At 65.6% G+C, this 26,625-nt stretch overlaps 5 protein-coding genes across 5 annotated transcripts; 4 read left to right on the top strand and 1 right to left on the bottom strand.

Moving 5' to 3' along the window:
- The first annotated feature begins 192 nt into the window (after positions 1–192).
- KXD1 (KxDL motif containing 1) lies at positions 193–1,810 on the top strand. Its single transcript, XM_032203719.1, has 4 exons — positions 193–419; positions 557–709; positions 941–987; positions 1,354–1,810. Exons 1-4 carry the CDS (start codon positions 325–327, stop codon positions 1,587–1,589), a joined length of 531 nt encoding a protein of 176 aa, XP_032059610.1. The 5' UTR covers positions 193–324; the 3' UTR covers positions 1,590–1,810.
- A 968-nt stretch (positions 1,811–2,778) lies between these two features.
- On the top strand, positions 2,779–3,917 carry UBA52 (ubiquitin A-52 residue ribosomal protein fusion product 1). Its single transcript, XM_032203649.1, has 5 exons — positions 2,779–2,830; positions 3,080–3,206; positions 3,309–3,395; positions 3,515–3,617; positions 3,756–3,917. The coding sequence occupies exons 2-5, from the start codon at positions 3,104–3,106 to the stop codon at positions 3,847–3,849; spliced, it is 387 nt and encodes a 128-aa protein (XP_032059540.1). The 5' UTR covers positions 2,779–2,830; positions 3,080–3,103; the 3' UTR covers positions 3,850–3,917.
- A 148-nt stretch (positions 3,918–4,065) lies between these two features.
- On the top strand, positions 4,066–6,934 carry REX1BD (required for excision 1-B domain containing). The gene is made up of 5 exons (XM_032203755.1): positions 4,066–4,111; positions 4,505–4,587; positions 5,570–5,774; positions 5,889–5,977; positions 6,319–6,934. Exons 1-5 carry the CDS (start codon positions 4,109–4,111, stop codon positions 6,389–6,391), a joined length of 453 nt encoding a protein of 150 aa, XP_032059646.1. The 5' UTR covers positions 4,066–4,108; the 3' UTR covers positions 6,392–6,934.
- Positions 6,935–7,682: 748 nt separating this feature from the next.
- On the bottom strand, positions 7,683–14,504 carry CRLF1 (cytokine receptor like factor 1). The gene is made up of 8 exons (XM_032203922.1): positions 14,438–14,504; positions 10,462–10,740; positions 9,666–9,795; positions 8,972–9,141; positions 8,675–8,832; positions 8,389–8,557; positions 7,911–8,089; positions 7,683–7,740 (listed from the first exon to the last, which is right to left on the bottom strand). The coding sequence occupies exons 1-8, from the start codon at positions 14,502–14,504 to the stop codon at positions 7,717–7,719; spliced, it is 1,176 nt and encodes a 391-aa protein (XP_032059813.1). The 3' UTR covers positions 7,683–7,716.
- Positions 14,505–19,193: 4,689 nt separating this feature from the next.
- Positions 19,194–25,237, top strand: TMEM59L (transmembrane protein 59 like). The gene is made up of 8 exons (XM_032203625.1): positions 19,194–19,370; positions 21,041–21,146; positions 21,468–21,562; positions 22,604–22,750; positions 22,846–22,945; positions 23,264–23,372; positions 23,501–23,618; positions 23,831–25,237. The coding sequence occupies exons 1-8, from the start codon at positions 19,194–19,196 to the stop codon at positions 23,987–23,989; spliced, it is 1,011 nt and encodes a 336-aa protein (XP_032059516.1). The 3' UTR covers positions 23,990–25,237.
- The last annotated feature ends 1,388 nt before the right edge of the window (positions 25,238–26,625 follow it).

The following is a 26,625-nucleotide window of genomic DNA, read 5'->3' as shown; positions in this document are numbered from 1 at the left end:
CTTTGCGCCGTGACGCGCGCGCACGGCGCCGCCGCGGGGTCGCGCTCGCCGTGACCCCGCACCCCGGAAGCGAGGCGCGGCCGCCGCCGGGGCCGGGAAGGGGAGGGGGGGGGCCGGTACCGGGCGTGGGGGGAGGGGAGGGGCTGCGGGGGGGGGGGTCCTGGTGCCCGGTTCCCGGTCCCTGGTCCCGGTCCGGGTCCTGATCCTGATCCCAATCCCGATCCCAGTCCTAATCCCGGTGCTGTTCCCGGTGCTGCTCCCAGCCCCGGTGCTGTTCCCGGTCCCGTTCCCGTTCCCGGTGCCGTTCCCGCAGGCGGCTCCGTGATGGAGCCCACGGCCTCCCGGGTGTTCTGCGGCCGGGTGCTGGGCATGGTGAACGCCGAGGACGTCAACGCCATCATCCTGGCCCAGAAGAACATGTGAGTACCGGGGGGGAGGGGAGGAGGAGAGGAGAGGGCTGCGGGACCCCCACCCGGTGGCTCCCGGTGGCTCCCGGTGGTTCCCGGTGGTCCCGGGCACCCGTCAGGGCTTCCCCTGATTCCCCGCTCCCCTCCAGGCTGGACCGTTTCGAGAAGACCAACGAGATGCTGCTCAACTTCAACAACCTGTCGAGCCTGCGCATGCAGCAGATGAGCGAGCGCTTCGCGCACCACACCAGGACGCTGGTGGAGATGAAGAAGGACCTGGACAGCATCTTCCGCAGGATCCGGTAGGCACCAGGACCCCCTCACGGCTCCCCCGGCCCCGGGAATCGGCCCCGGGGATCGTTGTGGGTCGAGGGGATCCAGCGTGGGTGGTGTCATGGTGTGGTGGGGCTGGACCCCAGAGTGGGGGGTTCGGGGAGTGGAAATAACAGAGGGGAACGGGGTGGAGGGGGCTGAATGTGGGAATAATTTGTAGGGTTTGGTGTGAACTCGGCTCTCTCCTCCTCCTCCCGCAGGACGCTGAAAGGGAAGCTGGCCAAGCAGTACCCGGAGGCTTTCAGCAGTGAGTGGGCGCTTCTGCCGTGCTTCCCCTCGGCTCCGTGCCCCCGGGAGGGATCCCTCTGCTAGGAACATTTGGGGCTGGTTGTGGAAATCGGGGCTGCCCCACAGAGCTGACGAGACCAGCAGGCGCGTGCCAGTGCCCGGCTGCTGCAGTGAGAGTCTGGGGAGCTGCTTTGTAGCATTACGTGTCCCTGTAAGAAGTCCCAAAACCATACAGGGCTGCTCAGTTAAGTGGTGTTGAGTTCCTTTGGATTGCTGGCAAAATGTTGAATTAAAAAGGAGGAAATTCTCTGCTGGAGCACCTCTCAAACCTGTCTTTTTCGGGCGGCTCAAGCGGCCCAACTAACGCCTGCCCCTTCCCTTTCAGACATCCACGAATCCCCCATTCTGGAAGACGACGACGACTTCGACCCCGTTCCCAAAAGCACCACGACCACCATCGCTACCTCGGAGCAGAGCACGGAGTCCTGCGACACCAGCCCCGACATCATCTCCCCCACCATGAGCCAGGAGTTCGAGGATCTCTCGCAAGGCCACTACGATTTCCCGGCCGTGAACGGACAGAGTCTAACAGACGAGGACACTGCCAACGGCCTGGACTAGGCGCACGGCCCCGCGGGGCCCCCAGAACTATTCTCGTATTTATATCCCCGTGTTCCTGTGGGCGTTTATTTCGGGCAGAGGGAAGCGATGGCCGAGCGAAGAAAGCTCAGGAGGACGGATCCCCCTGCTGACGGGTCCCTTTCTGCCTCCAGGCCGCCGCTGTAGCAAAAACCCCACGCCGTGATACGGGCAGATCAGTAAAAAAAAAAAAAAAAAAAAAAGGTTTAAACACCTCCTGCTGTCCCTCCTCGTTTGTGTGCTCAGGAGAACAGCGGCACCCGGCCTTCGGTTTGCACAGAAGAGCCAGTCTGGGACCTGTTTTTATTTATTTATCTGTGTATTTATTTATTATTTAAGGAACTTAAACAACATTTTAGGCCCTCCCCCAGGAAAAGCCCCCCAGTGTGGCTGCCCCTGGGACCTGCTTTTATTTATTTATTTATTTATATTTTTATTTATTATATTTTTATTTATGTTCATTCTTATCTATATTTATCAATTTATATGTTTTTTTTTTTTTAATTTATTTAAGCAACTTAAACAAAAAGTTTATCCCCCCTCACCCCCAGGAGGAGCCCCTGGTGCGCGGCAGCCCCGGGGCACGTTCTTATTTCTTTCTTTTTCATTTATTTAAGAAACTCAGTAAAAAGTTTAGGCTCCCCTCGCAGGAGAAGCCCCCAGATCGGCTGCTCCTGGGACCTACTTTTATTTTTAATTGTTATTTTTATTTATTTAATGAACTTTAAAAGTTTAGCGCCCCCCCCCCCCCCAGGAGGATCCCCCGGTGCAGCTGCCCCTGGGACCTGCTTTTACTTATTTATTTAAATGCTATTTATTTATTTTTATTTATTTTATTTATTTTATTCATTTATTTTTATTTATTTAAGCAACTTCAACAAAAACTTCAGGCCACCCTGTGGCCGCCCCTCGGCTCCCAGCCGTGCCCGGGACCGCGGGGACCCCCCTAGGGGCTGCTTCTCGGGGGGCTGTCGCTGCCCCCTGGGCTCCTGGAGCTGCGGGAGGGCGGCGGGGACCGGGAGGGACCGGGAGGGACCGGGGGGGGGGGGCCGGGGCCGTGCTCGGGGACCGGGCCCGGGCCCAGCAACCGGGACCGCGGCCGCCCTGAGGCAGCTCCGCACTGCGCCTGCGCGCACGGTGTGGGGGGGGGGGCACCGGTTGTGACGTAGCGGCGGGCGGCTTCCGGTTCCGCTCTCTCTCTCTCTTGTCGGCGGCGAGGCGCGGTGCGGGCGGGCTGCGGGGCCTGAGGGGGGGGGGCGGGGGGCGGCGGCACCGGGGGGCACCGGGGGTCGGGGACGGGCCCCGAGGGGCGCGGATGGGGCCCAAGGGACGTGGGATGGGGCCCGGGGCGGCTCCTGAGGGTCGTGGGTTGAGGCCCGGGGGTTGGGGGAGCGGGGCTGGTACCGGGGGCTGGGCCTCGGCCTAGGGCGGGCGGCGGTGACGCGGCTTCAACCCCCCTCCCCCATCCCCAGACCCCCCCCCCCCCCGGTGCCAAGATGCAGATCTTCGTGAAGACGCTGACGGGCAAAACCATCACCCTGGAGGTGGAGCCCAACGACACGATCGAGAACGTCAAAGCCAAGATCCAGGACAAGGAAGGTACCGGCGGCACCCGGCCCTGCCCCCTCCCCGGTACCCCCCTCCCTCCCCACCCCGTTACCCGGTGCTAACGGCTTCACTTCTCCCCCCCCCTTTTTTCAGGGATCCCCCCCGACCAACAGCGGCTGATCTTCGCGGGCAAGCAGCTGGAGGATGGCCGCACGCTCGCCGACTACAACATCCAGAAAGGTGCCTGTGGTGGAGGAGCCCCGCACACGGATTCGGGCCCCCCGGGGGGGCTCTGGGTGGTCCCCCGGTGGTCCCCAGCACCCCTCCCCGGAGCCCGCTGACGTTTGTCTCTCTTCCAGAGTCCACCCTGCACCTGGTGCTGCGCCTGCGCGGGGGCATCATCGAGCCCTCCCTGCGGCAGCTCGCCCAGAAGTACAACTGCGACAAAATGATCTGCCGCAAGTACGGCCCCGGCCCCCCTAAAACCCCCCGCATCACTCGGGGCTCTCCCCACGCTTCGTCCCTTTCCCTAAAAACCATTTTCCAGCCCTTTTTCCTCTCACGTGCCCCTCGCTGACGTTTCTCCGCTCCCTTTTCCAGGTGCTACGCTCGCCTCCATCCCCGCGCCGTCAACTGCCGCAAGAAGAAGTGCGGCCACACCAACAACCTGCGCCCCAAGAAGAAGGTCAAGTAGAGCCCTTGGGGCTCGGCCCCGCGCGGCCACGGCGCCGTCCCAATAAAATCTCTCAGCGTTCGCACCCTGTCCTGTTGTCTTTTTGCCCCGAAATGCGGTGGTTTTGTGTAAAAAGGGGACTGGAGCTGGGAGTTGGGGGGGGTGGTGATGCCGGGCGGTGCCTGCAGGTGGCGGCGGTGCTGCGCTGCGCCGCGCTCCGCCTCCGGTCCTACCGGGCCTGCGCTCTCCGCCGCCTCCGAGTAGGGCCCGGGACCGGGCCATGGTGAGCGGGACGGGGCCGTAACGGGGTGGGACCGGGATCGGGACCGGGAGCGGTTCCCCGAGGGGTTGGGAGGGTCCTGGGGTAACCGGGACCGGGCCGTGTGGCTTGGGGGGGGGGGCGGGTTCCACCGTGCCTCTGCGGTGGCTCCCGGTACCGATCCCCGGTCCCGTGCTCCCGGTCCCGGTGCTGATACCCGGTCCCGTGCTCCGTGCACGCTTACGGACCGGGATCGCGCTCGGTTCTGACCCACCAGAACCGGGCACGGAGGTCCCCGGGGGGGCGCCTCGGTGCTCCGGTACCGGAGCCGTGCGTTGGGCTCGTTACCGGGGAGGGAGCGGGCACCGCGCCGGTGCCCCACGTCCCCGCCGCCCCCTTTTTTCCCCCCCTCCCCAGACCGACGAGGCGGTGCGGGCGCTGCTGCAGCGCTTCTACGCCCTGCAGGGAGAGCGCGTGGAGGCGTACCGGCTGCTGGAGGAGTGAGTAATGGGAACGGGGAACGGGAACGGGGCCCTCGCAGCGGTGGTGTGGCGTGTGAAGCCCTAACGGGATGGATCCCGCAGCCCTAATGGGATGGAATCCCCTGGATCTATGGGGGTGGATTCCCCAGCCCTATTGGGATGGAATCCCCCAGCCCTATCGGGATAAATCCCTCAGTCCTAACGGGGTGGAAACCCCCAGCCTTATCAGGATGAATCCTTCAGCCCTATTGGGATGGAAGCTCCCAGCCCTAATGGGATGGATTCCACAGCTCTTGTCAGGATGAAATCCCCCAGCCCTATTGGGATAAATCCCTCAGTCCTATCGGGATGGATCCCCAAGACCTAATCAAATGGAATTCCCCAGCCCTAAGGGGACAAACCCCCCAGCCCTACCGGGACGGAATCCCCCAGCCCTGTCGGGATAAATCCCCCAGCCCTAATGAGATGGAATCCCCAAGTCCTATCAGGATGGATCCCCAAGACCTAATGGAATGGAATTCCCCAGCCCTAATGGGATGGATCCCCCAGCCCTATGGGGACGGATTCCCCAGCCCTATTGGGATAAATCCCTCAGTCCTAACAGAGTGGAATCCCCCAGCCCTAACGGGACAGAAGCCCCCAATCCCATCAGGATAAATCCCTCAGCCCTATCAGGACAGATTCCCCCTGCCCCATCAGACTGGCTTCCCCCCTCCCTATTTCTGCACCCCCATGGGATCAAGCTGCCGGGGTTGCTGACGAGCTCCAGCTGGCAGGGGACGCCCGCCCCGGACACCTGCATCCCATTTTCGCAGCAGCCGGGGGATGGATGATTTATTCCGGGGGAGCGAAAGGGATCCCTCCAACCCCAAAACCAAAACACGACCCCCTGCGGGGGGCTGCACCGCGACACGGTGAACACGGAGGGCACCCGCGTGGCTCACATTGCGCCCTATTAACCTTTTATTTTATTTTTTTTTTCCTTTTATTTCCCATTCAGAGGCCACCGGGCGTACCTGAGCAGCGCCCCCCGCTACGACTTCCCGCGCTACCGGCAGCTGGTGCACGAGCTGACCCTGGCCTTCAGCAGCATCTCCCGCGAGGTCCTGCAGCTCCAGGGACGGCTACGGGACCAGCACGGCTGCCCCGAGCTGGCCCAGCACCTCGCCCGCCTCCAGGAACGGGAGCAGGAGAAGCTGCAGCTGGTGAGTGCACGGGGTTGGGGTGGGGGGCACGCACCACACAGGACCTCCCCCCCCACACACACACACACACCCCAGGGGGGGTTTTCTCAGCCCCTCTCCATGTCCCCGCCGCAGACGGCGCAGCTCCAGCTGGCGCGGCAGCGGGTGCAGGACGAGCCCGGCGTGGACGCCCACCAGCAGGAGGTGCGGGAGCTCAAGCACAAGTAGGTGGGCACGAAGGGGGGGCGCAGCACCCACCGGCATCCCCCCTACCCCAATTTTGGGGACGGGGACCCCCCTCCCCGAGCCGGCATCCTCGGGGGACCCCCCCCTGCTGGCCTTTTCCTCGGCTCCTTCCCTCCAGCGGGGCCGAGGGGGGCCCAGATGGTGCCTTCAAAAGCTCTCTTGTTTGGAGCCCCTGCGGATTGTTTAGCGATGCCGCGCGGCCGCGGTCTCGTCAGCCTCCCCGGGCTTGAGTGTTTCATAAACAGCGCGGGGAACGCGAGGCGGCCCAGATAATACGCTCCATATGGGCTTTATTTATAGTTTCCATCCGCTCTCGTAGGCTAATTAAAACCATTGAGGCAATCAGCGAAATTCTCCAGGACCTCAAGTACGATTCGGAAGAAGCCGAGTGATGGGCGGCCCCGTGGGAACGGCTGCAGGGGCCGGGCAGCGCGGCTTTGCCCGCGCCAGGGGGGCCCCGCTCGCCCCCTGCGCCCCCCACGGCACCCCCGTGAGGGGGGCACCTTGGCTCCGGGCTCTTTTTGTGGGTGCAGAGCCCCTCCTGGGGGTCCCCCCCAGATCCTGAGCGTGGCTGCGGGGTCGGGTGCTGGTGCTGCTCCCGCTCTCCGCTGGCTGCAGAGGGGCTGTGAACCCAGGAAAACCACAACCCACGGCCCCAAAAAGGGGATCCCATGGCCCCAAGGGGATCCCACGGCCCCACGGGGATCCCACGGCCCCCTGGACACCTCACCCCGAGCCCCACGGTGCTGTGGGTCCCCGTGGGGACGGGTGCTGCCGTTGCTGCAAGCTGGAATCCCACACCTTTGGGATGGGAGCTGCCCCCCCAGCGCTTCTCCGCACCCCACAGCCACGGTGAGCAGGCTCCGGGCACGGGGACAGCACCCTGCAAGCACCCGTTTTTATGGTCACCCCCCAATAAAAGCAGCTCTTTGGAACTGGCTTGAGGTTTATGGTCTAAAATGGCCCTGAACGTCACCACCCCTCAGCTCGGCCCCCCTGGGACACGGGGACGTTGGCACCGCGGCCCCTCGGCTGCCCGCTGCGTCCCCGTCCCCCCCCCCCGCGCTGCCGCTGCCCCACTGACGCAGGCCCCCGTGGGGTTTGAGAGGTTTATTGGCATTAAGCTTAAATCTGTTCCTAATTGTCTGAAATGTAACCAAAATAAGGCTGGCTTGAATCAAAAATTAGAGCAGGCACTGAGCAAACCCCAGCAGCCTCAAAACCAGCCCGCGGGGCGCTCCGGGGACAGGACGGACCCCCCCCCTGTGCGCTCACACGCGGCCCCGTGGGCACCCACAGCCCCTCCCCGCCCCGGGGAATAACCCCCAAAAACTACAGCCCTGGGAGGGGGGGGGGCTGCACCCACCCGGGGGGGGTGGGGATCCCCCCTTTCATCCCCCCTGCTGCTCCGGCTGGCGCTTACGGAACAAAAGCCCCGAGCCCCCCCGTGCTGGGGGGGGTCCCCTCAGTGCCGTGGGGCGCGGGAGGACGCGGGGGGCTCCGCGGGGGGCCAGCCCCAGCCCGCACCCCCCGGATCGCCCCCTGCGGCCCCCCCTTGCAGCGGGGTGTGGGGCTGCTGCTGCTGCTGCTCCTCGTCCCGGCTGCCTTCTTGCCCCCCCCCGGCGCAGCTCGGCGGCGGGGACGGGGCGGGCGTGGGTGACCCCGGGCGGGCGCCGGGCGCCCCGTGCCCTGCTGCCGGCGCTCGGCCCCGCGGGGGCTACAACTTATCGCCGGGTAGAACCTGCGGAGAGAGCAGAGACCGGCTTCGAGGCCACCCCCGGGGAGAGGGAGAGGCTGCGGGGTGCTGGGACCCCCCCCCCCCCCCCCTTTCCTCCCCCACATCCCTCCGATTCCCCTCCCCGTGCCGGAGGGAGGGAGGGAGAAAAGAAGTGCGAAAGGCTCCTTACCTACCTGGTTGCGTGTTTTGTGCGATTTCTGCAGCCACACGCGCCACTGGTCGTAGAGCTTGATGCTGAGGTTGGAGCAGCCGTAGGCGTGCTTCTTCACCCACCCGAAAAACTGCTTCAGCTCCCGCCGCAGCGTCGTGTTCTGCTCGCCGCCCTTGGGGTCGCAGCCCCCCGCCGCCCGCTCTGCGGGGACACCGAAGGGACGGGGGTCAGGGCCAACGCCATGGAGGGGGGGGGAAAAGAGGGGGACGCCCCCATGAATAGAGGGGACTTGAGGTAGGGAAACGAGCGGCTTTCTGGCTCCCTGCTGGGAAATCAGAGCTCCGAGTTGGCTCCTTCGCAAGAAATCCAGGTGCTGGGCACGCAGCGGCCAATGCGCACGGCCAAGGGCGCACGCGGGGATGGGGAGGGGGGAACAGGGGAGGGGGCTCGGGGAGCTGCAGGGGGGCTCGGGGAGCTGCAGGGGGGCTCAGGGAGCTCACCGCTGCGCGGGGTGGAGGCGGCTGTGGGGTTGCTCCAGTCGCTCCAGATGCCGGCCTTCTTGGAGCCGTAGATGCCGAAGGGGTTGCAGCGCACCTGGACGAAGTAGACGGTGCCGGGGCGGAGGCCGGCCAGGCGGCACGAGGTCTGGTTGCCCACGTCGTCCACGACCTTTGGGGGGGGGACACAGCAAGCGAGAGGCTCGGCCCCGTGCGCCCCCCCCCCCCCCCCCGACCCCTGGAGAAGGGTGGACGCCACCCCGGGGACGCCACCCGGTCCCCGTCCCACCTTCCACTCCGAGCTGTCCTCCACGCGGTACTGGATCTGGTACTTGGCTTGGAAGAGGAAATCCTTGAGGGCGGGCGGCGAGCTCCAGCGCACGCTCAGCTGGTCCTCCAGGTCGCCCACCCGGCTGACGTGCACGTCGGCCGGCGGGTCCGTGGTCACTGCGGGGACAGCGGCACGGCCGAGGGGTGAAGGAGACACCCATAGGTGCCCGTTTGGGGGAAAAATCCTAACTCCATTAGGGGCGATTCCGCTCGCCCATCGCCCTCCCCGGAGCCCCCCCCCGGTGCCGGCGCTCACCCACGTCGAGGATGTCCAGCATGACGACGTCGGACACGGCCACCCCCAGCCTGTTGGACGCCTCCACCCAGATCTCGTAGGGCGTGAAGAGGGCCAGGTCCTTGGGGATGTGGCAGGAGTAGGGCCCGGCCGTGTGGTACTCCTGGCACGTGTTGTCGCGGCCGTACCACCTGCGGGCGGGCCGTGAGTCCCCGGTACCGGGCATGGGGGCGGTGATGCCGGTGGGGGCCCCCGGTGTGGTTTTTTTTTCCACCCCCCTCCCCTCACACCTGCCTGCCCGGAGGAATTGGCAGCGTGGAGCCGGGGCTGTGCCTCGTTTATTTGCCATTTAACACCGGCCACCGAGGTGTTGGGTTACCGGCCCCAATGCTCACGGGTCCCCCCTCCCCGTCCTGGCACCAGGTGAAGTGTGGGGGGGGTCCCTGCCCCATATCCCCCCTCCCACTCAAACCCCAAATAATCCCAGGGAGGGGATTTCACCTTCGCCCCCTCCCCAGCACATAGGGAGCGTGGCGCCCTGCCAGCACCCAAGGACGGTGCCTGGGGTGGGTAAAACGGGGACCCCCCCCCCCCCAACCCAACCCAATCCCACCCAGCACCACCAGGTGGGAGCCACGGAGCTCCCCTCTGCGTAAACCCCCAAATCCCAGAGTCACGTCTGGAATAAGAGGAATCAACCCGGAGGCACGGGTACCTGAGTTTGTACTTGAGCGTGTAGTTAGTGTGCAGGAAGGTTTCCCCTTCGGTGCCCGGGGCCCACTTGCAGGTGAGGTCCTTCATGTTCTTGGACCAGCAGGAGATGTTGACTGGTTTTTCTGGGGGCACTGGAAGAGGACAAAAAGGACGGAGGGGGATGAAGCAGCTCCGTGAGCGGCACAAGCACCGGCGCTCGGGTCCCAGCAGCGCCAAACCAGCCCCCGCATCGCGTGCCCACGAGGACGGTGCCACCGGGACGGCCGCTGCCAGCCCCCAAAGCCGCCGGTGAGCGAAGCAGCGAGCTGGTCCAGCCCCTGCTCGAGGGGCTGCAGCTGCCTGCGCCAGGCTCCGGAGCTGTTTTCTTTCGGGAACAGCAACCAAAGGAAAAAAAAAAAAAAAAAAAAAATAGAAGCTCTGTTCCCAGTTAAGCCTCTGTATTCTTAGGACGTAAAATCATCCTTAAAATAGCCCGAGATAAAATCTTATGATTATTGATTCGGACAACTGTAATTTCACCGAGGGTTGCCAGAGCAGCCTTTCTGCTGCGAGCTCCGCCGAGCCGCAGCGGGTCCGGGAGCGAGCAGCAAAGCCCCGAGAGCGCAGGGAGGTGAAAACGCAGAGAGGGGCACACGGGCGGCGGCAAACACCGGCTCTGGCGTGCCGTAGCAAGAAATATTTTTTTTTTATCAAATTCATCCCGCTGAAACGTTTCCAGGGGAGCCGAGCTGCTCCCCGCCCTGCCCCGCGGCAAAGCGCCCCTGGGTGCTGCGCACCCCGCAGCCGCGCCAACGTACGTCCGACATAAAGGCAGGATCCGGCCAGGATGCCGCCGTCGCGGCTGTGGCACACCAGGTTGTCCCCCGACTGCTGCTTGGAGCCGTTGAGGCGGGCGAGGGCCACGCTGAGCGTGGTGGGGCCGAGGGCGGCGTAGGAGGCGGCGGGCAGGCGCCGGCCATTCAGGGTCCAGTACAGGTCCTCGGCGCGCAGGTGGAAGTCGGCGCTGACCGTGCAGGTGGCGGTCAGCGAGGAGCCGATCAGCAAGGTGGGGTCTTGGGGGGAAATCACTGCAGGGTCTGCAGCCAAAAAAATTAAAAAAAAAAAAAAAATGAAGTGGCTGGAGGGGAAAAAAATAATAAAATGTATAGCGCAGCCCTCGGCAGCATGGGAGGTGCTCTGTTCGGGTGCGCGCCCTGCGAGCTCGGGGAGCACCAGCCCCGTTTGGGGTGCTGCATTCATCGCTCCGTGCAGGTTTTTTGGGGGAAATGATGTGTTTTTCCAGGGCTGGCTCGTGGCTTTTTAAATTTTTTAACGATTTCGACAGCAAAGACGGAAAGTTTTGGGGGTTTTCTCCAGCGTTATTTTTTATTTTTTTTTAAGGCTCGTTTCGGAGCCTGCCGGCTGCCAGCTCCCCTCCGCGGGGCCGAGGGCCGGTGCGCGCGCCCCGGCGCTGACCACCCGCCTAATCCGAACCATGTGCCGCCGGCGCTGCCAAAAGCCATCACTCGCACCTCGCCGCGGGGTCCCTGCGCGCGGGGGCCCCGGGCTCCCCGCGAGGGTGGTCTGGGCTTTGGGGGGGGAAGGATGAGAACCCTCATCCTGCTGTATTTTTTTTTTGTTTTTTGTTTTTTTTTCGGGGGGAGCCCCCCAGTTCTGTTTTTTTCCTGGAGAGGAGCGAAGCCACGCAGGGACGGGTTTATTTGCACAGAGCAGGAGGTTACGTGCGAAGGCGAGTGCGTGGAGGGGGGGGGGGGGAAAAAACGAAGCAGCGGGGGCGATGCTCCCCACCCGGCCGGCAGCAGCACACGTGGGGCTGTCGGAGCCCGCGCGTGCCAGGCTAATTAATATCACCAATTACCTCCCGGAAAGCGCCTCGACCTCCTCGCCCCTCCGACCTCGGGGCCCCTCTCGGCTTTCAGCAGCCGCCAGCAGGTTGGCCGCGGCCGCTCGCTCCGCCGCGATTAACGCTCCGCGACCCTCGTTTCCCCGGGGAGCTCCTAATTAGCAGCTCCCGGCGCTGCGGAGGGGACGGACGGGGCTTGGGATGGGGGTGAAAGCAGCAGGACCCCGCAGGCTCTGGGTGCCTCGCACCCGCTTTGCGCCCTCCCCATGCGCCCACCCTGCCCCGCGCCAGCCCGTCCCCGTGGCATCTGGCTCCGTCCTCCAACGGGGCCCCCCAAAAAGCGTCAGGGCTCTGCGAGCAGCCCTTCCCACCCGGCACCGGCTCCTCCACGAGACGAGCCCGCAGGCGAGCGCTCGAGACGGCGCTGCTGGAGCACCGCAGCTCCACCGCTTCCAGCCCCAATTCCTGCAAATCTTCACCCAAACGGCACCAGAAATGCGCCTGAGCGCCGCGCGCCACCCGGCCTCTCCACAGCACCTCCGAGCAGCAGCGTGTGCAGGGGCCAATTCCCTTTTTTTTTTTTTAAAAAGCTTTTTTTTTTTTCCCCTCTCCGGCGACGACCATGTGTTTTAAAAGGGAAAAGTGTGAAGTTTTCAGATCGCAGAGGAAAGGGCCGGGGAGACGCAGGCGGCGGGAGGAATGTGCGAGCCGCGGCAGCGGGAATACCTGCGCGGGGTTTTATTGCTTCCCTACTTTAAAAAAAAAAAATGCTGATCAGGTGCTAAGTAATGCTATAAAGTAAAACCACATTTCCAAGGTGTCGGGAACGTTTACGCTTTTCTTCCGAAGGGCCGGATTTCATTTTATTTTTCTATCGGCGTTTTAAGGGGCTGGGAAAGGAAAGGAAAACCCTCCGATAAGTGCTCAAGATCCCACAGTTAAAAAAGATTTATTAAGACCCACGGAGATTTCAAGAAAAATCGTAATTGCCCCGAAGAACAAAAGGAAATTTGGGCAGCCCCGAATTCTGCAGAAAAATAGATTTCAAGCTGCTCCGAGGCTCCAGCAGCGGGGTCTGCGGGCGGACACGGCTACGGCAAGCTTCGTCCCTCCTCTGCGCTCCCCTTTCCCCTTCTCCTCCTGCCCGCTGGCATTTCTCGTGCCCATCCCTCAGCTCGAGGAGGGATGAAAAAAAAGCCCAGGCATTCCAGCGAGCGCGACCGAGCTGAACCGAGGGGAAACATTCGCTCTCTAAAAGGAGATTTGGCTCCGCTTGCACCCGGCTCCTCCGAGGGTGCCGCGGGGCGAGCGCTCGCGCAGGTCGGATGCTCCGGACCCAACCAGGGGAAAAGTGAGGGTCGGGAGGTGGGAAGCCACTGGCGGCACCCCCTCCGTGGGTGCAAGCAAAATTCGGGAATTACACGGACCCAAAGAGCTCCCAGCACTGCTGGAGCCGCCGAAATGCCCCCGGCGAGGTTAACCCCCCGGGAACGGCCCCACGGCAGGCACCACTCCACCCGAAACCCACCTCCACGGGGAGCCTCTCCCAACGGCCTCTGAGGGGATTTTCTTTCCCCCTTCAAGCCTTTTCCTCCCCCCGGCAGCCTCGTTTCACTTCCTTGCCCCAGCTGCTTCTGCGATCCCAACCCCAATTATTGCTCTTTGATACTTCCCCGTTAATGACTTGCATGGGTCGGGGCGGGGGGGGGAAAAACTCATCGCCCGTGGGGTGGGAGCCACCGAGCAGCCGCTTCTCCTGGCCGGGACCCACGGGGCAAACGTGGCCTCGAGAGATTCCCATCACCGGGAGGAAGCCAAACTTCCTGGGCTGGCTTCGGCCGGGCCGGAGGAGAAGCAATCGGGCGGCTGCGGGACGGGACGAGGCTCCCTTCGTGTCCACGGCCCCGTGGGGACCCCTCCTGCGCCCACCGGGACCCCAAAGCCACCGGGCTGAGAGCGCCCAGAGCTCAGCACACAGGTGGCACCTCCACGCCTGGCCCCCCAATTCCTCTCCCAGATTCCCCCCCCCCCCCTTTCCCTTTTATTTTAGGGGATTCGTTGTTCTCCGCAGGGGTGGGTGCTCCCTATTGTTCCGGATGGGGGTTAAGGGGGGATTCATTGTTCTCCGGGACGGGAGGGGGCTCATTGTTCTCCATAGGGGGGGAAAAAGGGGTCCCTATTGTTCTCCGCGGGAGGCTCTCGGTGGTTTTTTGGGGGGAGTCATTGCTCCGGGAATGGGGGGGGGGTCGTTGCTGGCCGTGTGAGGAAGGGGTTCGCTATTGTTCTCGGGATGGAGGAGGGGGGGGGGGTTGCCATTGTCCTGGGTGGGGAAGCGGAGCCGCATTGTTCTCCAGGAGGGGGGGGGAAGAGGCAGAGACCCCTCCCGGGGCAAGGGGGGGCTTTTCTCCACGGGGAGCGGGGCAACTTGCAGCCCCCAGGGCACGAAGCGGGGGTCCCTGCTGCTCTTGGGATGGGGGAACACAAAAGGGTTTCTCTATTGTTCTCCGTGGGGGAGAGGGAGGGGGGAGCGAGCGCCCTCCGGGGAAGGGGCTCCCTGCTGCTTGCCGGGGGGGGGGCTCATTAACCACCACGGCCGGCGGGTGGGGAGGGGGGGGACAGGAAAGGGGATCCCCATTGCCCCCTATCCAAGGGGCCCCACAGCCCCAAAACGCCCCCAGGGCTCCACATCTCGGGGGGGGCACCGGCACCCCCCGCACCGCAATGAATGAGAAACCGGGACGGGGGGGGGGGTGAGGAAGAAGCAGGGCTCCCACCACCACCACCAGCCCCCATGGGGGGGGGAAATCCCTCTCCCCATCCCCAAATCCCCGACGGGCCCCTGCTCCCCGGCTCCCACCCCGGCTTCCCCAAACCCCGGTGCTCGCCCCCCCCCCTTATATTTTTAGGGGACCCCCACCCCCGGGACTCACAGGCGAGGGGTTCGGCGTGGAGGAGGCGCAGGCAAAGCGGCAACAACAGCGGCAGAAGCGGCGGCATGGCCGGTCCCGGTCCCGGTGCCCGTCGGTGCCCGGGGCTGCGGGAGCGCACCCGGCACGTCCGGGGAAGTCCCGAGCAAGTCTGAGCAGCCCCCGCTCTGCCAAAACCCTAAATGCCGCCCTCGCCCCGCCCAGCCCGGCCCGGGACCGCCCCCGGGGGGGTAGAAAACCCCCCCCTCGGGGGAGGGGGTCCGGGCTTGTGCTCCGGTACCGGCCGTTTGCTCGCGTTTTTCTTCCTCCCTCCCGCCCCTACCCAAAGCATCTCCGTCTCCGGTGCGTCCCGGGCGCCCCCCCCGGGGGATCTCGGCGAGGGGATGCTGAGCCCGGTGCCCCGTTGTCTTCCCCGGGGAGGTGAGGGAGAGCCGGCCCCTTCCCCCGGGTGACTCATGCGCTGCCTTCCCGGCCACTCCCGGGCCCCCGGGGCCGCTCCCGGCCGCGCTCGGCGCTGCGCACCCGGCCCCCGCCGCCCCCGCGGGGCCGCCCCTCGATGGGGAGGGGGGGGGTTGGGGAAAGGGGAGTGGGGGGGGGAGCCCCCTCCTCACCCCCTCCCCCAACTGGAGATGGGGTCTCGCGGATGGGTTCTGCGTTTTTGGGGTGGAAATCCGTGTGGTTTTCCCCAAAATGCTGTTTTTTTTTTTTTTTTTTTTTTTTCCATCGAAGGTGATGGTGTTGTTTTTTTTTCCCCCGAAATAATAAAAAAAAATGGGGAAAATGCCCCCAAGCTGCCGTCGGGGCTGGGCTCCGTTTGGCACCAGGAGGCAGCAAGGAGTTAATGGTGGGTGCGGGTGGCAGTGCCACGGGTGACACCCCCCCACTCGTGGGTGCCGGCTCCTGTCCCCCCCCCGTCCAGGACTCGATGGCACCAAGAGCCCTCGGCCAGCAGGTCCTGGTGACAGCAAGGCCACTGTCCCCACGTCCCCATGGCCAGGCTGGGTGCCCAGAGAGCACCCCCATGCGGGGGGGGTGGTGTCTGGGTCATATCCTCACCCCCCTGTCCCCCTCAGGAGGAGGGGACTCAGGAGGGACCCCGTGGCCCCGAGCCCTGAGGCTGGGATGGGGACGGGAGCCTGGAGCCCATGGGGTGACACCACACGGGGACAGGGGTGACACCACGTGGGGACAGGGACGATGCTGCAAGGGAATGGGTGCAGAGGTGGTGGGCACCCTCCGAAGGGACTGCACAGAATTAAAAAAAAAATAATAATAATAATAAAAAGAAGAGAGCCCAAACAATGCCTTTTCCCATCGTCCTGTTTTTTTGGAAGCTTCTGAACTGTTTTTGTTGAAATCTCCCAAAAATGTCAGCCGCAGGGAGACACCCAGCATGGGAAACTTCGCAGTCTGGCAGCGGCAGCCCCGGCCGCCGTGGGGGTCTTGACCCGAGCGTGGCCTCGTGGGGTCCCCGTGGGTATTGGGGGGGACGACAGCGGTGTCAGGAGGGGTCCCCGCTGGTGGCACCCTTGGGACTCGTGTCCCCGTGTCCCTTCTGGTGTCATTCACCCTCCCCAACCCCCAGCGTGGACCCGTTGGCTTAACAGGGCATGGGATGGGGACAGGGCAGGAGGGCATGGACCCCAAATCCGGGCAGCTTCGGGGCGGTGGCACCCGGTGCTGGGCCGGGGGCAGGATCCGGCTGTCGGCGGGGAGCAGCCGGAGATGACAGAGGAGCTCGGCCGCCTTCTGAGTCAGTGCGGCCGTCGGAAAACAGATGTGGTGAGCGCTGCCCTTTGACAGTGACCTTTAAAGCGCTGAGTCCGCGGCCGCCGCGTCCTGCCCACGAGCCGCCGCACGCGCTGCCATCGGCCGGGGAGGGCAGGATTTGGCCCGGCCGCCTGCTCCCCCCCCCCCCAGCCCAAGGTGGTCCCAAGGGGCCTGGAGCGGTCAGGACCCCTCCCCTCTTGCTCTTTTTACCCCCCTCGCAGCACTGGAGCTCCCTTCCCAGGGCCTCTCTGCCTTATTTTGGCACCCTCGGGGCGCGGGGCAGGATGCGGCCGTGGGGCCCAGAGCTCCTCGCTCTGCCCGGCGGGATGCGGAGGGACGGAGCCAGGAGCCCGGCGGTGTCCCCAAAATGGGGCTGAGCACCCCGGGGGACGGATCCTGCTCCCTTCCCACCCCAGCTGGCACCCTGGGGCCGAGGCGCTGGCACCTTCCCCCTGCCACCCTCTTGCCAGCGCCGCGTCGCGTGGCACCGGGGCCGGGCCCGGCACTTCTACCCCGAATTAATCCAATTACTTGATTTCCCAGCCAGAGCTCGCTCCATAAAGTCCTTGGACAGAGATAGCATCTGGCTCGAGGGCCAGGGTGTAAAAAACAAACAACGAAAAAAAAAAAAAAAAAAAAGCAGAGAAAAAGCCCGAGGAAAGGCGCAGCGGAGCTGTCTGACTGCCTGCATCCTTTTAAAGTGACCTGTGGGAAAAATAAAGAGGCTAGAAATGCAAAGAATCCAGCAGTCAGAGTTTTCTTTCTATTCCTCTCTGCAACATTTCCACATTCGTGGGTAATTTATAACCCGCTTAACCCCTTCCGTGCCGCCCCCCCCTTCCCTCCCCGAGCGCAGCCCCTCGCCCGCCGGGCGGCCGCACCTTGCCGGCTCTGTTTGCTTTGGGAAGCACAAAAATCCCCGCCGCCGCCTCGCTGTTTCCTGGAAAAGGGGGAAAAAAAATCCCACTTATGTCAAGCGGGTGCTCGAGTGCCGGGGTGCAGGGCTCGGGGTGGCCGCGGTGGCACCGGGGTGGCCGCGGTGGTGGCAGGAACCCGGGCGGCCCCAAAAATGAGATGTAGGGGCAGCGGTGCTGCAGGCATGGAGAGGTTCTGGAGAGGGCTGGGAGGAGGGAGGGCCAGGAATTACCCGGCGGTAAATATTTGCCAACTGGGATATTGTGGCCTGGGAAGTTTTTTTTTTTTTATTTTTATTATTATTATTAAACGTGAGCGAATCGAGGGCCAGGAGCGCGGGCTGGGGCCAGGCATCTTGCAGGCAGGTGCGAGCCTTTCCCACGGGCTGCTCTGCCAGCGCTCTCTCCCAGTGCTCCCAGTGCTGCCAGAGATGCTCTGCCATCGGGTTTTGTGTCCCCCCCACCCCAGGTCAGGGCAGCGGCTCTGCCCCCCCTGCAGCACCGTGCCGTGATTTACGGTGGCAGCCCCCAGTCTGCCCCATTTTCTTCGCCATTCATCACCGGGGCCAGACGTGAGGCCGTGGGGCTGGGGGGGGTCTAGGAGGGGGTCGGGGGGAGCGGAGCCAACCCCACAGCCCCCCCCCTGAGCCCCTCCAGAGCACGTTTTCCCCTGCCCTGCTTTGATTAACGAGATGAATAAACTGGCGGAGCGCAGCGGGGCGAGGAGAGGAGCCAGGGGCAGCGATGCTCGAGGGGATCCAGCCCCCCCCAGCCCAGCGGGAGCCCCCCCCTTCCCCGGGCTGGGGTCCTGCCATGTGTTCCCCATTAGGGCTGGAGGTTAGCGGAGCCCCCAGCCCCCCTCCTCTTCCTCTTCCTCCTCCTCCTCCTCCTCCTCCTGCTTCGGGGTGCTGCCATAAATAAGGCTAATGGGCAGCGCAGCGGCAGCGGGCGCGAGGCCGGCCCCGTGCCTTTGATGTCTCCTAAACCCTGGGAAATAAAAGCTGTAAATCTGGGGTGTCGGGGGGAGCCCCCGGCAGTGTGCCCTCATCGGGAAGGGGCCCCGCCGGCACCTGGCCTCACTGGGGGCTCGGCTGAGAGCCGAAATTTGGGGGATGTTGGCCTGGGGGTGGCACAGCCCAGCCCCTCTGCGCCCCTGTCCTTCTGTGCCACCAGCACCAGTGGTCCCCAGTCTCTGGGTGCCCCCCCAGTGTCCCCCCCAGTTCCTCTGCGTCCCCCAGTGCTGCTGCATCCCCTGGTCCTGCATCCCTCTGCATCTGCAGCCCCACGTTCCCTGGTCCCCCTGCATCCCCGGTGTCCCCCCCTGCACCTCCTGGTCCCTGCGCATCCCCCCCGGTGTCCCCGCATCCCTCGGTCCTCCCGTGTCCCTCTGGACCCCCTCCAGCCCCCCCCGTGCTTTCTGCTCCCCCCTCCACCCCCAGTGCCCATCCATCCATCCCCCTGTCCCCTGCACCCCCATCCTGCTGCACCCCTGGTGCCTGAGCATCCCCCTGACCCCCCCTTGTCCCCCTGCATCCCCCAATCCCCCCCTCCCCCTGCATCCCCTACACCCCCCGTCCTGCTGCATCCCCCGGTGCCTCAGCATCCCCCTGTCCCCATCCCCCTGCCCCTCCTGCCCCCTCGCATCTCCCCGTCCCCCTCCATCCCCCTGTCCCCCTCCACCCCCCCAGTACCTCAGCATCCTCCTGCACCCCCCCTGCACCCTCCTATCCCCCCCTTGTCCCCCTTCACCTCCGGTGCCCGAGCATCCCCCGGTCCCCCCGCATCCCCACATCCCCGCATCCCCGCGCACCCCCCGGTACCCTTTTTCCCTTTCCCTCAGCACTCGTTTTTTTTATTTTTATTATTATTATTTTTATTTTCTTTTCTTGGGGGGGGCCTCTCCGGTGCCGCCGGAGCTGCGGCAGGCTGCGGCGGCTCCCCCCCCCCACTGCCCGCGGCTTTCTCCCCGCCGCCCCCTCCCGGCGCACGGGCGCGTCACGGCGGGGCCGGCACCGGCGGCGGCGGCGGCGGTGGCGGTGCCGGTGCCGGTGGCTGCGCTCCGCTCCCTGCCTGCCATGGCCTCCCCGGGCCCCCGGGCCCCCCCGTTTCTCGTTCTCGGTTTGGTCCTGGCCGCCGCCGCCGCCTCCTCCGCCGCCGCCGCCGCCGCCACCGATCCGTTCTCGCCCCAGCTCGGGGACACCGGAGCTTGCCACCGGCAGTGCGGCCGCAGCCTGCAGCACCGGGCCGCCGCCGTGAGTTGGGGAGGGGGGGGGGGGCGGCGGGCACCGGGAGCAGCTTGGGGGAAGCGGGGGAGAAGCCGGGGGGGGGGAAGCGGCGGGGAGGGGCAACGGGAGAAGCGGGGGGAGAAATGGGAGAAGCGGGGGGTGGAACCGTGGGCGCCGGGGGGAGCACTGGGAGAACCGGGAGATGGCACCGGGAGAACCGGGGGGAGCACTGGGAGCACTGGGGGTGCACCGGGATAAGCGGGGGGAGCTCTGGGAGAAGCGGAGGATGGCACTGGGAGCACTGGGGGGAGCACTGGGAGCACCGGGGGGGGAGCACTGAGGGCATCAGGAGCACCGCGGGGAGCACCGGAGGGGGCACCGGGAGCACCGAGGGGGACGGTACCGGGAGCACCGGGCATCGCCATCCCGCAGGGACCCGGGGGCCTCGGGGGGGCCACGCTGCACTGAGCCCCGCTGGGGGTTCGGGGTGCCCCTGGTGACCCCCACTGGCAGCCCCTGCCCGGGTTTGGGGTGCCCCCGGTGAGGGGGGCAGCTTGGGATGCCCGCAGCTGTGCCCCCCTCCCCAGATCTGGGGTGTCCCAGGGGTCCGTCCCACCCACCCCGGGTTTGGGGTGCCCCAGTGAGCCCCCCTCCAGCCCCCCCCCTGCATCCAGCACCGGTGAGGCCCCGGGGCAGAGCCACCCCCGGCTGCGGTGGCCGGGGGCCAGTGGGGATGGGGCCAGTTGGGATGGGGTGGGGGGCAAGCAGGTGATGCTGGGGGGGGGCCAGCATTGACCTGGGGATTCAGAAGGAGGCGAGCGCTGCTCAATGGACCCGGAGCATCACGGAAAGCCCCGGATCAGAGCCCTGCTCGTGGCACCGTGCTGGGGACCGGCCGCTGATGGGGCCACGCAGGGGATGCAATCCAAGCGACGGGCCCGATGCGGCTCTGACTCTTTGTAATGCCAGCAACAGGGAGGAAAAAAAAGGGCTGGGATGGGTCCTGGCCCTGCTGCAGGGGAGCAGGGTTGGGGGCCATGCATGGCAGGGCCGTATCCAGGCCGGTGCCTTGGCAGGAGCCTGCACAGCCCCCGCTGCTCGGGGGTGGGCATGGAGATGTCCCCCCAGCTGGGCTTGTTGGGTGCTGGAGGCAAAGGGGAGGCAGCTCCTGGCGCTGCCTGCGGGTGCACAGACACCCCCCAAGAACCCCCAGCCCGTGGGGAGATGCACACGGGGACCCCCCCCCATGGTGCAGGCTCCCAGGCCCCCATGGATGTGCAAACCCCCATGCACACACCCCCCATGCACACACCCCCCATGCACACACCCCCCATGCACGCACCCCCCCATGTACCCCAACTCCCTCCAGCACCCCCCCTTTTCCCTGCCACGCACAGGGACAGGGGATGCCCAGCAGAGATCGGGGTCCTACCACGTCCTCACCGGGGACGAGGCCGCCTGCAGACCTCCCGTGGGATGCCCACCCGGCTGTGGTAGCAGCTCTGCCCCCCCCGGTGCCACCAGCACCCCGCGTTGTGCGCGCACCCACGGCGGTGCTGACCCCAACGCGTGGCCCCCGTGGCCCCCATCCCCAGCGGGGCCCTGCGGTGCCGGGGGGGGGGCCGTGCCGGGGGGTCGGGCGCAGCCCCCGGGCTGAGCTCGGTGCCAGCTCCGCGCCGTCCTCCTCCTCCCTCCAGGATGCTGTTCTCAACGCCTGTTACCGGGGCTGCCGGCTGTTCTCCATCTGTCACTTCGTGGATGCGAGCGCGGCGCTCAACACAACCAGAGCCGAGTGTGAAGCAGGTGAGCAGCCGGCGGCCCGGCAGCCCCCGCTCCCCAAACACCGTCCAAAAGGGGCTCCTCCACTCACCGCTGTCACCTCCCCGGTGCCTTCCACCCTCCCTGGCTCCCCTGCGCCCCGGGGGCCGCATCCTGCGCATCCTGCCGGGGAGGGTGGGAACGGTGCCGGTTTCCCCGTTTTTTTTTTTTTTTTTTTTTTTTTGGGAAGGGACAACTTGGTGATGGAGATGGGGCTTGGGGTGCTGCTGGCGGGATTTGGGGGTGATGTGGAGCTCCGACCCAGCACCCTGGCTCCGTCCTGAGCGCCCCCAATCCTCCCGGCAGCGTGCGCCGAAGCCTACAGCAACGCGCAGGAGCGCTTCGGCTGCAGGACCGGGTGCCGCAAGCAGCTGCCGGAGGTGGAGAGCAGGATGGACAAGGTGAGGAGGGGGAGATCGGGAGCCCCCAGCCTGCCCCTTCCCACCCAGCCTGTCCCCACGGGGCCCACGGTGCCGCTTAATTAGTGCTGCGGTTAATTGGGCTCCAGCAGGCGTTGGTTTGGGACGGGGCGATTCCGCTGAGCTCCCCAGCTGGGAGGTTTTGGCCAGGTATTGTGAATTCCCCCAGTTTTGATCCTTTATCCGTCCCGGCAATTAGCAACGCTTTCCCTCCTACGTTTAATTAATCCAGCTTTTGCCCAATTAATTAAATTAGACTTTGGCCCAAGGTAGAAGCTCTTGGCTCCCTACGCGTGCAGACTGAGACGATTTTGTGCCATGGAAGGCAGGGGTAAGGCACGGGGCTCCTTCCCCAGCCACGTTTGGGCCCTTTTCTAAGAGCCTCAGCCCCGGGGTTGGGGACAAGCATCGGGGACAAACGCCTGCGCTGTCCCCCAGCCCCAAATGTGCCGCCCCCCCCCCCTTCGCCCGCCCAAAGCCTTTTTTCCTTTGGGTTCCCAGACGAGCAGGCAAAGCAGATTTAGCATAATAATTAGATACAGAATCTGACCTATTTATTTCCTGTTTGCTGGTTTGACCGTGCAAGGGGCTGTCGGAAAATGTTCGAAGCCAGTGGCAGGGAGCAGCCAAGCGGATTCCAGCAGGGATGCTTTAAAAATAACAAACCGCCGAGACGGCCAAGAATCCAGGGCACGGGGCCGCTGCCAGGAGAGAAACGCCCTCGGCATCTCGGCCGCTGCTCTCCTATTGTTTAAGGCGCCGCTGCGAGCTCGGGGCCGGGTGACAGCCCTGGGGACCGCGGGCTGGGGGACACCGCGGGCGCTGGCCCCGGCCGGGTGCGCGCGCAGGTGGCTGCCCCTCGAGGAGCCCTTCGCTCGCTTTGGAGCTGCGTGGTGGTGGAAAATGAGGCTTGGAGATGATGAGCACCGGGCTCAATCCGGCCACGTCCTCCTCGTGGGACGTTGTCTGCTGGGGTGGGTGGCCGGGGGACGCCGGCGACGCGCTGTCCCCGCTGCTTTGCAGAGCCCCGAGGTGAAGGCGCCGCCGTTCTCCGTGCTGGATTTGGTCTCCACCTTCTGCAACGACATCGTCAGCTCTGCCCAGAGCTTCATCTCCTCCACCTGGACCTTCTACCTGCAGGCGGATGATGGCAAAGTGGTGGTGTTCCAGGTCGGGGGGGGGGGACCCGCGGCCGCTCTCCGCTGGGTGCTGAGCGGGCTGGGGACCCCCTCGCCGACCACATTCTCCCTTTTCCCTCGCTGCAGTCCCAGCCCCAGCTGGAGTTCCCGTTGCCCGAGGTGCAGATGACCCAGCCGGAGCGGCCGGGACCGGGGGCCAGCCCCCACGTCCCGCAGCCCCACGCAGGTGCAGGAGGGGGGGGACCGGGCTGTTGGTGGTGGTGGGGGGGTGGTCGGGAGCTTCTGAGCCCTCCTGGCTCCCATCCGATTTCTCCAGAGCGGAACAAATCCCCCGATTCTCAGCTCTGATCCGCTTCCCACCCCCTGCACCCATGCTGGGGGGGGTGAAGGGGGTGGGACCGTGCTTGGCACCCACTGCAAGGAGCCTCCGGGGGCTTCTGCGCCCCCCAGCAGAGGGTCCCCGGGGGGGAGAGACGCCCTCCAGCACCCCTGCACCCAAATTACAGCGGGTGCCCAGGCTCAGCATCACCCTTTTCCCTACCAGGCCCCCGGCAGAAGGAGGAGAAGCACCCCCCCGGGAAGGAGCAGCGGGGCAAAGCCAAGCCCGCGGACACCCCACAGCCGGAGCACGATTTCCTGGGCTGCATGGCCAAGTAGGTGCCGCGGGGCTGCGGGGGGCACAGGGGGGGGGCTGCACCGGGCCGGCCACCCCCTTGCCGTACCCAGAGCCCTGCCATAAACCGGCCCTGTTTCTTTGGCGGGGGGCGGCGGGGTGTTACAGGCGCTCGGGCCTTCCTCGCTGGATCCTGGCCGCCTGCCTCTTCCTCTCCATCGTGGTGATGCTGTGGCTGAGCTGCGCCAGCTTGGTGACGGCCCCCGAGCAGCACGTCAAGACCCAGGTACGGGGCGAGCGGTGTTGAGTCAGCGGGGGGTCCCTTTGGGGTCCCCACCACCCCGTGTCCCCCCCCCAGGTTATATCTGGGTGCTGAGCCGTGGCCATCCCAGTCCCCACATCGCGGCCGGGCTGCTCGTTGTGTCCCCACACCGGGGACCGGGGGGGGGTCCCGTGCCCTGCTCCGGGGTTGCACGGTCCCCTCTGCCTGTCTTGCAGCCTCTGAGCATCAACGGGGACAAGGAGTTCCTGGAGGACCTGGACGGCCCCGGCGCCTTCCCCCTGCCGCCCGTCATCGCCGTCACCCTGTGCCCCGCGCACGGCGAGGACGTGGGGCCGCTGCCCCTCAAGGTCGACCTGGACAAAACCGTCCTGTAGCTCTCCTGCCCCTTCCCCATCACCTCCCTGCCACCTCGCTGTCACCGTCCCCACGCCGGTGTCCCCGGGTCCTGCTCTTCTCCTCCGTGTCCCCAGCTCCCCGTGGGCTCTGCCTCCGTGGTGGGTGGGGGGGGGGTCCTGGCTGGATGCCACCGTCACCCCTAGGGCCAGCCTGGGGCTTTTCCTCCTCCGTTAACGTTGCTGCGTGGTGGGCTCCTGATTCCCGGAGCTAAAAGAGGGCTGCCAGCGTGGGGAGGCCGGGGGGAGCCCGTCTGCTCCGGAGCAGAGCCCCCCGGGGCCCCCCAGACCTCCGGGCATGGGTCCAGCGCTGGGCAGGAGGGAGCCGGCTGCGGTGGGGGATGGAGCAACGTCTGCAGCTCTCGGGGCTTTGGCTCGGCACATCCCCGGCCTCCCACCTTGGGCTGAGCCTCCAAGGCGCCGGCTCCGGCCCTGGGAACTCCCTTCCGCCGGCCGGAGCCGATTGCCTCGGGGAGCCGAAACGTGGCGAATGGATTTGGCGTTGGCAGCCGGAGAGAGCGGCGGATCTGGCCGAACTCCGTGCCCACGCGAGGACCCAGCCAGGCCCCTCGCAGGAGCTGCCGAGGGGCCCCGGGATGGATCCTTCCCTTCCCTGCTCCCCGAGGCCTCGGGGGTTATCTGGTGCTGGTGGGACCGAGCGGGGGACGCGGTGGCATTTCCCTGCCCCGTGCTCCTGGGGCGCGTCCGAGCACGGGCAGAGGTGCTGGGATGTGCTGGGACGTCTCCGTCCGGGGCTCAGCATCTCTGCCCGCATCCCGGAGAGGCTCAGCCCCCCGAGTGGCACCAGCTCCGGGTCCCTAGAAGGGGCGAGGACCCCCTAGAAGGGTCCCAAGGACCAGCCCTGGGACCCCCTGGCCAAGCGGAGCCCCTCAGGGCTCGCCCCGGTGCAGCTCAGAGCAGGGGCATCCCCCCACCTCCCACCCTTCTCCATCACCTCCTGTGTTGTTTCGTGGTTTGATTTCGTGGTCCCTCGGCCCCTGGCACCCCGTGGGGACACCCCTGGGGACAGCCCGGTGGTGGCAGTCCCCCTGTAGCCACCTAACACACGTGTACAGGTTAACTTATTACCCCTGCCCCTCCGCCCCTCGGTTTTTACGCTCTTCCCACTTTTTGGGGGGGGCCGCGCTGTGTGTCGTCGCGGGGCAGGGGAGGCTCTCGGCCCCAGCCCCCGCCGGTTTTGTGCTGCTCCATATCACACGTGCAACATAGCTGGGTTTGGGGGGAGGGGGTGGGTTGGGGGGAGGCGCTGCGGGTTGGGGGGGTGGGGGGGGGGCTCGTGTCCGTTTTTGGGGTACACTTCTCGGTGTCGCTTTGTGGCAGCTCAGCTCAGTGTCAAGCTCGGTGCAGTCCGTGTCGTTGTCTCAGCCACGTGGCTCCCCCCTCCGTGCAAGGTCCTGGGGGGGGGGGGGGGTGAAAGCGTGGCCGGGGAGCACCCATCCCGCATCGGTTTGGGTTCCAAGGAGCAAACCCGGCCCCAAGCTGCCTGCGGAGCCTGGGTCTGGCTGGGCAATGCGGGAGGGGAAATAAAAGGTTTGTACCAGACCCGGGGAGTCGGCGGCTTTGTGGGGAGGGGGGCTGAGCCCCCGCGTGGGGCTGGCAGTGGGGTGCAGGACCTTTCTCAGCTCGGTGTGTGCCTTTGCAAGCTGGGCAAGGAGAAAATTGCCGATGAATGCAACTTGGTGCAAAAGCGTTGTGGTGTTCCTGGGAGAGAGGGTTGGTGACCCCGTGCCGCGCATAAATACAAAGGCAGGACGTGGAAAAAGGGCTTTTCCCACTTAAAAACCCCCAAAGACACCCGGTTGAGAGAAGGATGACCATTTAGAGATGGAAAGGTGCCGAGGGGGCTGTGCACAACGCCTGTCACTGCACTGCACACAGCTCGAGGGCCGGGACGTGCGGGTGTGCGTGCCCGCACCTTGCCCCCTCGCCGTGTGTTTTTCCTGGCGGGGCGCCCGCGTCCACGCTGCCGCCGAGCTCTCGCCGTGCCAAGCACGACACGAAGCTCAGGCGAGGGCCCGGAGGCTCGTTCTTAGCACTTCAGGAGCTCAGCGGGGTCCCGTCCTCGGAGCCAGCGGTGGCGCGGGGGCCCCCGAGGAGCCGGGGCTGGCGCTTTGCTCGGCTGCTCCTCGTCCCCGGGACGTGGCGCCGGTGCCGGCGAGGTGCCTGCCCGGCCCCGGGGAGCAGCAGCTGGGTGCTGGGGTGCTTGGTGCACGTCGCAGCCAAAGAAGGCTGTCCCTGGGGGATGCGGAGTGTGCAGTGTAGTGGCAGCCCTGGGTGGAAGCCAGCAGCTGCTGCTGCCATGGCACAGCCCCTGCATGGCCCTAAATTAGGGGGGTGGTGTCCCCCCGGCGATGCTGGGTGCTGGTGGGCGATGCTGAGCTCTCCCCGGGCTCAGATAGCTCTGCAGATGGGAAGGGGCGGCATTTCCAGCCCCCTGGGGTGCTGAAGGTTGGAGTCCAGCACTGGGCAGCCACAAGTAGGTGACCCCAAGACACGAGCCCCCCTCCATCGCTTGAGTGCCCCCCAAGTGGCTTTCTGGGGGGGGATTTCCACCCACATTTTCCCTGTGGAGCCCAGGACATCAGTGCTGAGCCCTG

Source organism: Aythya fuligula, chromosome 26 (assembly GCF_009819795.1).
Source record: "Aythya fuligula isolate bAytFul2 chromosome 26, bAytFul2.pri, whole genome shotgun sequence".
NCBI classification, from domain to species: domain Eukaryota; kingdom Metazoa; phylum Chordata; class Aves; order Anseriformes; family Anatidae; genus Aythya; species Aythya fuligula.
The sequence above is the reverse complement of the archived record's forward strand: the minus strand, read 5'-3'. Positions and strand labels throughout refer to the sequence as shown.

What these genes read in the sequence shown, in the direction of transcription:
- REX1BD (XM_032203755.1), top strand. An exon ending in AGCAGGAGAAGCTGCAGCTG is followed by an intron (nt 5,775 to 5,888) that starts GTGAGTGCACGG and finishes TCCCCGCCGCAG; the next exon opens with ACGGCGCAGCTCCAGCTGGC. An exon ending in GTGCGGGAGCTCAAGCACAA is followed by an intron (nt 5,978 to 6,318) that starts GTAGGTGGGCAC and finishes CCGCTCTCGTAG; the next exon opens with GCTAATTAAAACCATTGAGG.
- KXD1 (XM_032203719.1), top strand. Translation starts at nt 325, where the DNA reads ATGGAGCCCACGGCCTCCCGGGTGTTCTGCGGCCGGGTGCTGGGCATG. An exon ending in AGCATCTTCCGCAGGATCCG is followed by an intron (nt 710 to 940) that starts GTAGGCACCAGG and finishes CTCCTCCCGCAG; the next exon opens with GACGCTGAAAGGGAAGCTGG. An exon ending in GTACCCGGAGGCTTTCAGCA is followed by an intron (nt 988 to 1,353) that starts GTGAGTGGGCGC and finishes CTTCCCTTTCAG; the next exon opens with ACATCCACGAATCCCCCATT.
- CRLF1 (XM_032203922.1), bottom strand. Translation starts at nt 14,504, where the DNA reads ATGCCGCCGCTTCTGCCGCTGTTGTTGCCGCTTTGCCTGCGCCTCCTC. An exon ending in GCTGGACATCCTCGACGTGG is followed by an intron (nt 8,833 to 8,971) that starts GTGAGCGCCGGC and finishes CTGTCCCCGCAG; the next exon opens with TGACCACGGACCCGCCGGCC. An exon ending in CGCCTCCACCCCGCGCAGCG is followed by an intron (nt 8,090 to 8,388) that starts GTGAGCTCCCTG and finishes GTGTCCCCGCAG; the next exon opens with AGCGGGCGGCGGGGGGCTGC.
- TMEM59L (XM_032203625.1), top strand. Translation starts at nt 19,194, where the DNA reads ATGGCCTCCCCGGGCCCCCGGGCCCCCCCGTTTCTCGTTCTCGGTTTG. An exon ending in CGTCCCGCAGCCCCACGCAG is followed by an intron (nt 22,946 to 23,263) that starts GTGCAGGAGGGG and finishes TTTCCCTACCAG; the next exon opens with GCCCCCGGCAGAAGGAGGAG. An exon ending in AGCAGCACGTCAAGACCCAG is followed by an intron (nt 23,619 to 23,830) that starts GTACGGGGCGAG and finishes CCTGTCTTGCAG; the next exon opens with CCTCTGAGCATCAACGGGGA.
- UBA52 (XM_032203649.1), top strand. Translation starts at nt 3,104, where the DNA reads ATGCAGATCTTCGTGAAGACGCTGACGGGCAAAACCATCACCCTGGAG. An exon ending in CGACTACAACATCCAGAAAG is followed by an intron (nt 3,396 to 3,514) that starts GTGCCTGTGGTG and finishes TCTCTCTTCCAG; the next exon opens with AGTCCACCCTGCACCTGGTG. An exon ending in GACAAAATGATCTGCCGCAA is followed by an intron (nt 3,618 to 3,755) that starts GTACGGCCCCGG and finishes TCCCTTTTCCAG; the next exon opens with GTGCTACGCTCGCCTCCATC.